Below are 14,558 nucleotides of genomic sequence, written 5' to 3'. Positions count from 1 at the left end.
CACATCCTTGCAGGGCTTTCCAGGGTGACAAAAAAAATGTGGCCCACTTTTTTTGGAGTGTTCTCAGTTGTTGAATATGGCAACACGCTCAAATTGCTGGGTTTCATCTGGCAGGGCCCGAACTCAGGCTCAACACTTAGTAGTCGATGGCTAGGTTTTTGCAATGTTGTCAGCTCCTCTGGCGCTGCACAAAGAGGGCTTGTACAACAACTTGTAGGGGGCATCTGGAACATGAACGGGTACACCACAACTCCAGCAGGTGTCACGCAGTGGCGACAATTAATAGTACAGCAGGCATGACAGGTTTCCTTAAGAAACTCCATTGGCTTGAATTGCACCTATGAAGAACTGAAGGAATCGGCAGTCGTACATGATAGCAACAAACATGCTTGCCGGTTGTTTAAGAACAGAATTTCTGCTGCACTCAATTTAAAGCTGGCAAAGGGTATTCAAGATAAGGCGAAAAAGTAACTACAACAACTTCAAACAATACAGAAGCGCTTGTGCATGACTGCAATCACTTGACGTAAACCTAGCCGCTTGTTTCGTCAAAAAAAATGATAAAGCAACGTGCCCTTGGCTTTGAACAAGAACAAACATTAAAAACGTTCGGGGCAATACAGTGGTCGACACATCTCACGTTTTGCAACACCTCTACACTCTGCATGGAATTAATTCAGAGCCCTTCACCATGGCATGCCCACAGCACGTGTCACTCTAGGTCATTAACTCCTACATACTTGTTAGAAATATATGACATTGATTGTCTCGTCCACATGTAACCACATCACAGACTCTCATCATCTGTGTCTTCCAAACCACTGGGGTGGTGTTCTCTTGGTGCAAACCGTGAAAGGTGGTCCTGCACTAGATCTACCTTATCCACAGCTTCAAAACGGCTTGTAAGAGGTGGTGGCACAGGGGGTAGGGCAGTCAGGTGCGCAGCGCCAAATCTGTTGCTTTCCACAAGGTCTTCAACAATTTCAAGCAATTGGCCAACGTACTCTGCAGAAGATACATGCAAACAAACAAAAGCACATCAGATTATTTTGAACTGATCCACAAGTGGGGTACCTGCCGTCTCCCTACTTTATTAATGTACACAAAGCGGGAGTGCAGGTAATCAGTTTGAAATCTAAAAAGAATCACTGCTACTAGTTGAAAACAAACACAGCCTTGAGGATTCCTGCTCTCCTTAGGCAAGCTGGAGAACTGATATGGTGCTGCATACCCCATATCCACCTTAGGCAAAAATATTTACAACCTGAACTTTTCAAAAGGGGTGACATTAATTGCAGTGAACTGTGGGTTGCTCTACAACAGAGTGAAGCACCTCTGTGCTATCACTATCTTTTGCAATCTACCGTTTGACTGTAGGCTTGTCATTGATTTTGTATATAGAGTACACCTCTTCAAGACAAACCTCAAGGGAGTGGAACATTTGTTTCTTTTAGCAGAAGTACCCCTAAAAATTATTTGAGCCCACCAGGTGCATCCATATGTTACATGTTGACACTGCATAAAACAGCCTTTCAGAGAGAGGATAATTGCAAATAGAGTAGACTGTCATTAAGATGAACTTCGTTAAGATAAATTCTTTATAAGACAAACAATGCGAGACATTTGGTTGGTTTCCCATAGTACTCAATGTAAAAGAAACCTGCTTAAAGGGCCACTGACCAGCCTCCAGCCTAAAATATTTTCTAACTAGATGGTTGTCTCCGGAAAGCGTGGCCACTAATGTTTAAAAAAGAAAAACAATTAATAGCGGAGCTACAGCTATCCAAATCAAGCAACACCGTCATGCCCATTTCCTGCCATTCCCTCTCCAAGTTTTTTTCCTCTCTCCTGCCACGTGGACTAGGATCACCAAGCAAACTTTTGCCATCCTCCACCAGTGTTTGTGAGAGGTGTGAGCTCTTGTGAAGTCGGATCCTCAGGTTATGGCCCCACTTTCAAGAGTATATTTTTCTTGCATTTTACTACCCGGAGAACTTCCGTGGAGAACCCGATTGCGCAGTACTTGGCGAACATCCCTTCCGCCATGTTCACAGATGTGCTTTGCCCTCCCTCCGCAGCCTGTCATTTAATTTCATTTATTTACTCTCAAGGCCATACAGGCATTACAGGGAGGAGTGGCAAAAGAAAAAAAAAGCTAATGAGGCAGCACATGGTCACAAATAGCCGACTTGAACACGTCATGGTCTGTGATAGTGACGATGGATGCTGGAAGGCGATTCCAGTCTTGACGTGTTATCGGGATGAAGGCTTCGAGGTATACATTGCTTTTACACTGCGGCACCCCAACCTTCATTCGATGATCAATACGGAATGACAACTGGCTCGGTGGCGAGAAAAGTGTCATTTTTAGCTCATTATTAGTGTAGTATATTTTATGAAACAGGCATAAGCGGGAAATTCGATGTCTAGTAGAAAGGAGAGGTAGTTCAAGCTTTTGCTTCATGCGAGAAACGCTGGCTAAGCGATAGTAGTTAGAGAGGATAAACCTAACTGAGCGGTTCTGAACCGATTCTATGGACTGTGTTAACGAGCTAGGGTACGGGTCCCATATCAATGAAGCGTACTCGAGTTTAGAACGCACAAGTGTTTTATGTAGTAGTTTCAACGGAACAGGAGTGAGGCGAAAATTCTGCCGAAGAAAACCAAGGGAACTGTTAGCTTTGTTAATAACATGGTGGATATGCTTCTGCCATGACAGATTATTAGTGATATGGACGCCTAGATACTTGTAGCTGTCGACGAACTGAAGAGGGCAACCGTTAAGATTATAGCCCTGAGAAATGGACTGGTTAATCTTTCGAGACACCCTCATTGCTTTACATTTGTTAATGTTTACTTTCATAAGCCATGCATCACACCAAGAAGAAATTTTATTTAGGTCAGATCGAAGAACGGAGAAGTCCGACTCATTAGAAATTATGCGGTACAGAACGCAGTCGTCTGCGAAGAGCCTTATGTTAGAACAGAATCAGGCAGGTCATTAATATAAATTTAAAAAAGAAGAGGCCCTAGGACTGACCCCTGAGGAACACTGGATGTTACATTGCATGATTTAGAGTCATGATCATTAACAGAAACATACCGTGTTCTATTCTGCAAGAAACATTCAATCCACTTAAGCAAGTTACAATCAAAATGGAGTGTGCTAAGTTTCAGTAATAGTAGTTGATGTGAGACGCTATTGAAAGCTCTCGCGAAGTCAAGGAAGACGCAGTCAATAACTGAAGCTCGATCTAAAGCGGAAGACAAATCATTAGTAAAGATTAATAATTGAATCTCACAAGAATAATTTTTGCGATAAGCATGCTGCTGTGACAAAAAAGTATGATCATTATGAGAGTAAATATGGTACGAATAGACCTAGCATGCTCAAATATTTTTAGGGGTACTTGAACTTCTGATAGGATGAACAAATTTTCTGGTCCCTTCAAGTTCGTCTTAACGGGATACTGTTCATACTGAAATAAAATTTCATTGCATATATCAGAGGCACGATTTAAAATAAAGCTTCCACTGCTAATGTCGAATGGTGCAATCATTTAGATCCTCCTTTTGCACCACAGTGCTGTTAACTGGAAGCAGAATGAATGTGTGTTGCTTAGTGGCGCAAGGGCCAGGTATGGCGAAAGAGTGCCACAACCACTTCTTTGCTGTTTTTACATGCAATATCGTTCTTGTAGCCCAGTATTTTGGATCGTGTATCTGAAACCAGCAATGGGAAAAGCATAGTGCCTGAATTATAGGCATTCAAGTGTTGCCTTCCCTCTGCAGTTGTGTACGCACCGTAAGTTGGAGGCTCTTTGACTGGGCATGCTACTGCCTTGCCTTTCCTTGCATTGGGATGTTTTACCGTCCACTGACGCTCGCCCACGGAGGTTCTGCCTTGCGACCTGTCTGCATTCTCATTATAATGAAGTGCAGCCAGTTGTGACCTGTGCAGGGATATGCAGAATGTCAAAAGTGGTCAGACTGCGGTCATGTGGTGTAGCCATAACTTTGCACAAAACTCAACGAGCCAGCCTGCCTACAGTTTTGCAGTGAGACATGTCATGTACATGTTCGGCTCCCATTTTAGAAAACAATCACATACTAATATTTTCATGCAGGAACAATAAATAGTTTTCTAACACTGCAACATGTGTATTTTGAGCACATTACTCTCATCTTTTACAAAAACTAGCACACAGCTACATCAGTGTATGTAAAGAATTGGTGCTTTCTTACCTTGCCAGCATTCCATAGAAGGAAAACGTGAAGCTTTTTGGCGCGAACCTGTTAATTAGTGAATGGAATGACTCCACATTCGATGTCTGGCATGATGGTGACACTTGCTTGATGTCGATGATCAGGCGACGGTTTTCGACAATCTTCTGCAGCTTTACAAAGCTGTCAGTGCCTGATCACACAAATCAAAAGGATACAGCGTTACATACAGGCAGAAACATTTCAAAAGGCTATCAGAATAAATCATGAGTGCATCGATGAGCAGGTATACAATCCTAATTTGAAATGCATCAGCCAAACACTTTATCATAATCTCATAACGTCAAAAGTGTCATTGGTGACCACCAAGGGCCATTGTTTAGATCTGCAGCCTACGAAAAGCAAAGGTTATCCCTGCAGTATGAATGGAAAAGTCACCTCGTATGACGTAAATACCTGCAAAAATCCACTTTCTGGGCAACAGGTCCCCATGTTCACAATGCGGATAGTCGTCACTGTGGTTGCAGTGCTTATTTTGCACGTGGTTTAGGAAAGATTTCCAAACAGCCACTGCCAGCTCGCCTCTGCCCGCACCAATCTTCACCGAATAGTAGAAGTGGTTGATGATGGACGTGATCCACTCTTCAATGAGACCGCAGCCTCGTGAACGTGACACAGCCTGCAGCTTCTTTTTTAGCCCTGCACACACACAAAAAAAGAAGGCAGACCAGGCAAGTACTGTTAGCTGCCTTGCTTAAAAAGTAATTACCACATCTGCATCACCAAGAGCTATGAACTGCAGTTAGTCTTCCATGATGATGAGGACACTCTTGTGCCTAATTTTCTAAAAAAATTGGGCAGTGTTCATGAGTAAATAGCAGTCCGCACGAAAGAACACTAATGTGAACACACAACAGTTATATACGACAAGACCACTGTGCATGGTGAACAGCACAACTATGTTTGCAATGGTCAGAAATGGTCGAAATACTGCTTTGTCACAATATGGCTGCTACATTAGCAGCTTACAAGAAAGGTTATTCTTTTGGATGGAACACAATGATGACAGCACTTATGCCAGCAAAAGCTTCCTTCTGCTAATGTGACAACCTCTAATCTCCTGCTTGGCCTTCCGTGTTTCACGACAGCAGTGCTAGTGGTCATTCAAGATGCGAAGTTTCCCGGCAGACAGCAGACCAATGATACACTGAAAGCGGTGAAGCGCTCACCTTTTGCAACATGCCAAGCATCGATGAGGTGGGTGACATCAGGCCGCTCTCTTTGCATATGGCTGCGCACCTGGGTGTGCCTGTCTGAGACCAATTCATTCACATGGATTTTTCCATCATCAAGGGCCTTCAGCGCCCTCTTCAACCCTTCCAGTTCCATGGCACCACTGTTGGTGACTTCATTTGACTGCAATGGGAAGTGAAAGAAAAGTTAAAGCTGACAAAAGCAAGTATGCTGCACATACCAAAACCAGAACGGTCTCTTACCTGCACAAGCTGCACATCTATTACACGGTTGAGAGAGGTGTCCAGCAGCGAGTATGTCCCATACTTCGCACAGTAGCCTGGAGAATCGGCACGGCTGTCACCTGCCAGCTGGGCACCAGTACTGCTTAAGCAGCTCAAAAGAGACCGTTTTTCGCGTTCCCAAAGCTAGGATGAAAAGTAAACACATATATAAACAGTGTTATAGGGTCATAAGTAAGGAAAAAAAGAAGAGAGAAAGCAAGAAGTGTAATGCAATGAGACAATGCAACAACACAGCTTTATTAATGGGCAAAGTAGTATCACATAAAAAATGCATGTCATACAGTATGCGAAAGCATTACTCCACCACAGCGAAGTTTTGTTTTCGAATGTGTCCGCTTTTGAGCCGGCAGTAATCAAGACATAAAGCGGCACAATGATGAACAACGTTCTCCAGCAATGTTTGCCGTTTTCTCTCGTGGTGTCGCCTCAGAAGATCATCTTTCTTGTCAGTGATTCATTTACACAAGTCGTGCGACTGTCCTGGCAAGTGGACCTATGGGTGGCTGTTTGTAACACAGCCACCCATGGGTCTTGTGCAACGCAGTTGCCACATTGTCTATTTTGAATCCAGCCTCAAGAACACAGCCTTTCCACTGGCACCCCCCCATGTTGGGCAGTTCCCTCACAATGTGCTGGGCAGGTTTTATAGGGCACCAGAAGTCATCATACCATTTCTGGCAAAGCAGTGCGGCGGTTAAATGATGCACCACTGTTCTGGCAGGTGGCTGTTCCAAAACAGCCACCCGTGGGTCTTATGTGACCCAGGTTGTTCAGGTTGTTGATTTTGAACCCAGCCTCAATGCCGACAACAATGGCTTTTTCGATCAATGGGGCTAGCAATGCTTTTGCATATAAAACAGGCTTCAAACAAAAATTTTTTTTTCCGGATTAACTTCATGGCCTTGTTGATACTAAAGCTTTTTTTCTAGTGGGCACAAGCACACTGCTAATCATGCTCACCTTGTGCACAGCTAGGATCAACAGATCCCTCTGTAGGCGATCATACGTTCGCTTGGTGAAGCACGCAATACCGGCACTCTGGAGCACCCGCAGCACTTGTGTGGGACTTGACCCAGTAAACAAGATAGAGGCAGCAAGAATGACATTGCCCATGGCAAACCGCTTCTTCTTTGGCTGACTGTGCCAATACAAAGTGTGGCCATCCTGGCAGGTTGATGTGACAACGGCAAGAGAGCCAGAAACCTGCGCACACAAGAACACCCACATAGTCCTCTATACATACCAGAATGCAAGATTAAAGCTCCTATTATGCGATTACTACATAGAATTGAATGAAGAAAATTAGGACAGAACACTTGTTTTATAATAAAGCTAGAACAGAATGATTAGTGATCACTTAAGCTCGGGTATTCCAGCAAACACTGCCTTCAATGATCAGTGAATTATCCGTGTGGCTTAAGTATAGCCTGCTGTTTTCATAGGTGCTTGAACACGAGAGTAAAAACGTTTCTTTCCTACTGGAACTTACAACATGCAAGAAATATCTTTGCATTGTCTTTTGATACATGCATATTGGGAATGCAAGAAAAGAAGAATGGGGCTGGCAAAATGAGAGCACGAAATTTAAGTGTGTTGCAACAGCTTTGCATAAAAGCAATGATTCCCATACCTGTACTGATGACTTTGCAGGAAGGTGGCATATCCTGCAAAACTTCGTAAGCGCCAGGAGGTTTTGCTCATACACAATGAATTTGCGAGGAAATCCTGGTTGAATGGCAGAACTGTAAAACAAATTTATATTCCCTTTAGCACAACTGCTCTGATTCTGAGCTGCATCCTTCACATTTTTCCTGCAGAAGGCAGGGCTTTTCTGAGTATTACTGACAAAAGCAACTATTTAGCATGAATATCTTGACAAAACTTGTATGGTTAAAGTACCTGCATTGACCAACATATCTGTAAGCAAAGATTTGAGCCATCAGACACACTACCCCAACCTACACTACCCACATCGCTTACACCGAACACTAACACGTATCACATGAACATGTTGCCAAAATCCCCAGCAGATAAAGCAGTGTAATGTGGCCCTGGAGCTGTGGGAGGTGAAGCTGACCAGTGCATGCCTGAACGACCAGGCAGCACTCCTTGCCTGGTCGTCCAGGCAAGGAGTGCTGTATGAGTGTGTATGAGCAATTGCCAGCAGGTCGATAGAGGCCTCCACAGCCCTGGACTGAGGGCTCTTCCACAAATGTGCCAATTACCATCCTTGACAATAAAAGTTTAATCAATCGATCAGACAAACTTACACGTCCACATCCTCCAAAGATGGCTCATATGTGTAATCATTTCGATCGTCCTGAAAACTGAGTGAAAATGCTTGCGACTGTGGCGTAGAGCACCTTGGGACCTCTGGCAGCACAATGTCTGCAAAATCACACTCAGTCTGACATTCTGCAAAGAAAGATGAAAAGCTATTGTAAATGTGCACATGTTGAGGCTACATTGTAAAGAGTGAAAAACGTAGCAGCTCAGCAAGAACTTTGCGTGCCCCTAAGTAAACCCTCACCAAGTAGCCACAAGAGGCCCCTTACATGCAACTCGCCATGCACCATTATGCTACTCACAGCTATACGTATTGAAACCTCTTTTTCTAGCTGCGGAACAATGCCACGCACTCTTACCTCCACCTCACGCAGCTGGTACACTATAAATGCCTTCGGCTGCCATGACCAATCATGCAGGGCAGAGCACACCAGTTCTGTACCTCACTCGTATTTCCAGCAACTGCCGCGTGCTGGCACTGCTACAACACGTTAGGCAGCTGTCATTTGCTATTATGTTCCTTGTTAATTGGCAACATTAACTATTAAGGTTAATTAGCCACTTTAACTACATGTTATTGCCCGCTCTGTAGCCTACTATGTGGTGCGAGGCACATACACAAGGCCTCCTTTATGTTGCATTTAACCCAAGCTCCTCCTCATGACCCCAAGGGTCGTGGTTTGGTGCTGCATGACGACCCATTTTTTTAAAGCAATGCTGCTACAATGTCGTCACTAACTGGATCAATCAGAGAGCGTTATTGGATACTGGGGTTTGCTCAAAATGTTCTCTCTAATGCGATTGTGTTATAAGTATACGTAACGCAACAAGTGTGCTGTGGCGCTGCGCCTTAAACACTTGCCTAGAAGAGAAGCATTAATTTTTTGTTTCAGGGTCCACAATAGAAAAACCCACCTGCACTCAGTGCGTTGCTTGAAAGCATTGCACTACAAACATTACTCTCAGAGGCGAGATTCCAACACAAAAACCTAACGTGGGAGGCCGAACAATCAGCTCTATCATGTTTCAAGACCAAAAGAAACTGTCCATATTACATATACTTCACTTGAATACATAATGCAAAGTGCACATGCGATGCACAATGGAGACAGGAGAACGTGCATATGCTATTTCCACCTTCTATGCCATGTACACTTATCTGCACTATAAAATGACCCCTATCTAAAGACCGATTTCAGGTCCTTGGGAAACAAGCTATTAATATCATATGTCATACTCGAATCAGCGATCTAGAGCATGTTTTCTTGCTTTGTGAACTAAAAGCATGCTTCAATAGGAGATTTGGATTCAAATCTTCAGTTCTTATCAGCCAAGATGGATTATGTGCTCATTCACAGATGCTAGACCCTGTGCCTGATGGCCAGCTGGAATAAGGCACTTATCGTACCCACTAAAATTCCTCAGAGCATACCTCCCCACTGCCCTAATTCACTGACATAAGTCATTGTTGCTTGGGTCTTCGGTTACACTGACATCTTGAGCAATGAGGCGGGCCATCAGGGGACATGCAAATTTAAAAATACCCTATGCTGGCAGATAATCATGGGCTGTCACTCATGCAAGATTACACTCTATAATGCAAAACTTCATTAGAAAACACCTGTTTTTCATATTCAAACTCGTCACTAGTGGCACATGTGACAAGTCTCTCACATAACTGAACAAAGATCAGTCATGCTAGCTCTCTCCATACGCACCCGCAGTTCGGTTTGCACCATCTGTTTGTGAGCCGATGCTCCTCATTTTCGGGACGCAAAGTGGCCTGCGTTGCTTTTACTGACACTTGTACAGTGCACTGCGTTTGGGAGTCACGTGTACTGCACGAGATTCCTTCTGTGGCTGCGCATGGGGGTGATGGCGTGGTGTAGCGCTGCCCAAGTGCTGGATCAAAAGAAAACAATCACAGGAGTCTTGGAGGCATGGTTAATGGATCATTTGTGCACACGGAGCACAGATCATAAGCAATATGCTTGCCACAATCATGCCAGTGGTTCCATTATTCCATTACAATCTAGACTTGTCACCCAGTTTTACGAGTACAAACATACGTTTGTAGGCATATTCTCCCCTCAAATACCACTACCACGAGATAGATCATGCTTTGAAATTTCTAGCCTATGTAATGACACGGCAATGCAAGATCTTTTGCAAGTGCTTCCTTTAGTGTGGGTTTATCAGTAACCTTATGCGCCAAGTTGAGCTGAGTTGAGGTTTATGTAAGAAGCTACTGGTAAGACTAGCCTCGCGATTATTCTGCCGGTAATTGCTCCACCGTAGCGACGCCTTAGATCAAGAATTTGAAACAAAGATTTGAGACCCGGCACATCTATGTCAAAAATTGCCTATACTAGTTGAAATTTCGTATTCTCGGCACTTTGCAAATAAGGGTGCGATCAAAACTTACTCGCAGATACTTCGTCCATGGCCGTCATGTCCCATGAATTATCATGGTCACTGCCAACTCCAGCGATGCACTGCACAAAATATCACATACGCCAGCGTCACAGCCACCGACAACAAACGCGCCATATCCATCACAATCGGATGTAATACACACCTGACGCTTCGGTGCAGTTGCTGCAGTCCCATGTTGAAGGAGACTGCAAGCGGAAGCGGGATACACCGTCGGCACGGCATCGGGTTTCAGGCAGCGCTTCGCCGGGATCCCGAAGTTGGCTGCATACTGACTGCGGTACGAGTCCGCCGAAAAGTGCAGTGAGCAAACCACACTAGTCTTTCTCGGCGTCCAATAGTGTCGCCCTGTAGCACGAACAAAGTCTGTCCACGCGTCCCTTTGCGCACCGTCCCGAGGGAACTTGTGAAAGGTCGCGCCGTCTCCGACTCTGCTAGGGCAGAAATCAACAACGCAGTACTTCAAAGGCATGGCGGTAGTTGTGCTCCACAGCTACCGTCCGGATGCCTCGAACGGCTCCAACAGAAAGCGCTCGCACGATGAACGTCGCCGGTTTGCGTGACGATGTGAAGCTACGATTACACGTTGGGAAACGCCAAGTGGAACAAAAGACCACGCCGAGCTGCCGAAGTATGCGACTCGCACATGCAGCGCTGTGTCTCGGTTAGCCAGGGACCAGGGCTAGCGGCATTTCATCGCTACTCGTCATACGTCACGGTTTTGTGCTGGTATGCTATGACGTCAATATTTTCGTTCCTCCACTGTGACGTCATAGCAGCCGCGCTAGCGATGGGTCTCGATCACGAGAAGGAGCTTTTATAGACTTTTTGGAGCTGAATTAAAATTATTTTGAAATGTTTGCAGCGTCCAATACCTCGTTGTTTGGTGTCCTCGCATACAGAAGCAGCCTACAACAGGCTTTTTAGAGCCTCGAAATTTGGTGTCTCAACCCCTTTAATGAGACTATGAATAAAGCTGGATATTTTCTCAGTAACTGTTCCATTGCTGGAAGCGATAGGCCGACCGGGATTGTTTATATACTGAATTTTGGGTAGTAGGTAGAAACGGCCGGGGCCAGAGTTTCTTGCTGTCAATGCTTTGAACGTCTAATCGGTTATCTGCCCTGCCTTGCGCAGAGTGGTTAGGGCGTCCTTTATTTTTCTTTCAAATTTCTCGGTTGGATTGCTTGGGAGTTCTGTATAAAATTAGAGTTGCCCACTTGACAGAAACCTTCGGCTATGTAAACACTCCGGTCAAGTATACCACCACTGCACCACCCTTGTCCGCTGGCGTAACAACAGTTGTTTGGTCATCACGTAGGGTTCGCAGCGCCCCCTCTTCCTCATTTGAGAGGTTACTGCGGACGGGACGATGCCTCTCGTACTCTCTTATAATGTCCTTTTGAACCGCACAAATATACATGTCCAAGTATTTATCGCGTGCCTCGCCAGGTGTCCATGATTTTTCGGAAAGTTCAGGTAGCTGATCACGACACCCCTCTGTAGTTTTCGATCATTAAAGTACTCCCTTAGTCGCAAATTTCTCGCGAAATCATCCAAATCTTGAAACAATTGAAACTCGTTCATCCTTCGGGACGCCGGACAAAAAGTTAGACCTTTCGAAAGGAGAGTTAGTTGTGCACTGGACAATGGGTCACTCGACAAGTTGAGGACATTCGACGCATGGCCCACCGTCTCGTGCTTTTTTTCACCGATTACTTCAGAACAACCGGTCGCGTCGGATTCAAGATTATGGCTTTTAGTATCAACTCTGATGGCCGCTTGGACATATGTGTATATATATATATATATAATCATGAGCCCGTTTTATGTGCACTGCAGGACGATGGCCTCCCCTGCGGTCTCTAATTAGCCCTGTCCTGCGCCAACCGTTTCCAACTAGCGTCCGCGACATTCCCAATTTAATCATTCCACATAGTCATCCTCCGTGCTAAACTACGTTTCCCTTCTCTTAGTATCCATTCTATAACCCCAATGGTCCAACGGTTATCTAACCGGCGCATTACATGACCTGACCAGCTCCATTTTTTTTTCTCTTGATGTCAATAGAATATCGTCAAACCAGTCTGCTTTCTGATCCAAACCGCTCTCTTTCTGTATCTTAACGTCATGCCTAGCAATCTTCATTCCATCGCTCTTTACGCCGTCCTTTACTAGTTCTCAAACTTCTTTGTCAGTCTCCAAGTCTCTGCCCCATGTGGCAGCACTGGTAAAAGGCACTGGGTGTACACCTACATTTTTATTGATAAAGTAAGCTTCCAGTCACGAGCTGGTAATATCTGCCGTATGTGATACAAGCTATTTTTCTTCTTCGGTGAGTTTTGTTCTCATGATCAGGGTTCATTGTGTATAATTGACCCAGGTAACCGTACTCCTTCACTGAATCTAGAGGCTGAGTGGCGAGCTTAAACTCTTGTTCCCTTGCCCAGATATTCACCATTATCTTTGTCTTCTGCGTATGAATCTTCAACCCCACTCTTGCGCTCTCTCTGTTAAGGTCCTCAATCATTTGTTGTAACTCGACTGCATTGTTCCTGAATAGAACAATGTCATCCGCAATCCGATGGTTGCTGAGATATTTGCCGTCGATCCATACTCCTAAGCGTTGCCAGATTAATAGCTCGAATAGTTCTTCCGAGGACGCAGTGAATAGGTTTGGAGAGATTGTGTCTCCCTGTCGGACCCCTTTCTTTATAGGTATTTTCCTGCTTTTCTTGTGTAGAATTAAGGTAATCTAACCAGGACATGCAAAAACTGGGACAGCAACGGTAGCGTGAGTTCTGTACGTCAATTACCCCCTTCACCCGCTTGCCGAAAATCTGGAGATTAATAAACGCCCTTGACCATCCGGTATCACAATGTAGTCCCTTAAAAAGCCTTGCTACAGCTCTTGTCTTATCTGAATGCGAAATTGTAAACAAGTTCTGCGAAATTTACTGGGAAAGATAATCTCTCCAGGCACGTGGCATCCACCGATTACTCAACCGATTTCTTGGGCAACAGCTAGCACTTCCCTGTCTTTGGGCAACGTGTTCAAGAAAGACAAAGGGTGAAACGCAGAGGGGGGCCACTATACACACTATCGCCGACGCTGATTTGTTGGCAAGACCAACACAGGCACTGCCGAACGAACCGAAATTGCGTTGGGAAGACAAGTTGCATCCAAAGATCCAATGCATCAAATGAAGAGCAGGTTTTGAGGATAATTAAAAGAGAAGTAGACGCCCTCTCACGTGAGAAACCGTCAGGTCAACGCAACATTGGGTTTAGTAGCACGGCGCTCGAAACTGAAAATAGAAATTCTGGAACTTCGCGTGTCAGTCAAACAGGAGGTGTCCTTAATCATAAACAGTGGAGCGTACGGGAGGAAAGCCTGCTAAGCCATACCCAATGATTTAGGAGCGTCAACCAAGAAGACGGCAAAGACTAAACCTAGTCGGCATGGCTTAGCTATACGCAACAGCAACATAAAGACAGGTGGACAGACCTACATTTCCTCATACACAGAAGATGGATGCCTTTCAGGCGATTGAGCTGTGAAGCTTCTTTGCAGCGTGTTTTAGACCACCACTGGTGCGGCACGCAAATGCGAGGCGTTTTTTTAATAATTCGCGGGTTTTATTTTGAAAGTTGAAAAAATATTCACGCCATATTTAGCAGACCACAATAATTGAAATTATGTTAAATTATTTCGCTGGCGAATGACCTTGCCGGTGCCAGTATGTCCCGCTTACCGTTAACGTTTCTTCCATGTCCTATTCCTACGTACCTTCACCCAACTGCGTACCGCATAAGTAGCCGAGACGGCGTGCCTTTGGATGAGTGAATGGCTATGTACAACTACCGCTGATTGGAATGCCGCACCGCTGTTCTGCTGTGGCCCTCACTGTGTACTACATGGCTGGCCGTGAACTCAGGACAACATTCGAAATTCTTCTTGCAACCTGGAACTGCATACTCTGGTTCGTACACTGAACGACGTAACCGCATCGGAGGCGAACAAATCGAGATGTACAGAGATGTGTGGGAGGAACTCGGATTGAATCCTTGTGCCGC

At 44.9% G+C, this 14,558-nt stretch overlaps 1 protein-coding gene across 1 annotated transcript in view; it reads right to left on the bottom strand.

The window, feature by feature from the left end:
* Window positions 1-6,954, bottom strand: part of LOC142588661 (uncharacterized) — a 91,380-nt gene extending 84,426 nt beyond the window's left edge. The window contains exons 1-7 of the mRNA XM_075700485.1: window positions 6,723-6,954; window positions 5,721-5,885; window positions 5,454-5,640; window positions 4,681-4,923; window positions 4,246-4,417; window positions 3,805-3,953; window positions 849-1,005 (exon numbers count right to left, since the gene is read on the bottom strand). Coding sequence (XP_075556600.1) covers window positions 849-1,005; window positions 3,805-3,953; window positions 4,246-4,417; window positions 4,681-4,923; window positions 5,454-5,640; window positions 5,721-5,885; window positions 6,723-6,875 — 1,226 coding nt within the window. The 5' untranslated portion in view covers window positions 6,876-6,954. The remainder of the gene's footprint in view (window positions 1-848; window positions 1,006-3,804; window positions 3,954-4,245; window positions 4,418-4,680; window positions 4,924-5,453; window positions 5,641-5,720; window positions 5,886-6,722) is intronic.
* Between the last annotated feature and the right edge of the window lie 7,604 nt (window positions 6,955-14,558).

This window comes from Dermacentor variabilis, chromosome 7, assembly GCF_050947875.1.
Source record: "Dermacentor variabilis isolate Ectoservices chromosome 7, ASM5094787v1, whole genome shotgun sequence".
NCBI classification, from domain to species: Eukaryota; Metazoa; Arthropoda; class Arachnida; order Ixodida; family Ixodidae; genus Dermacentor; species Dermacentor variabilis.
The sequence above is the reverse complement of the archived record's forward strand: the minus strand, read 5'-3'. Positions and strand labels throughout refer to the sequence as shown.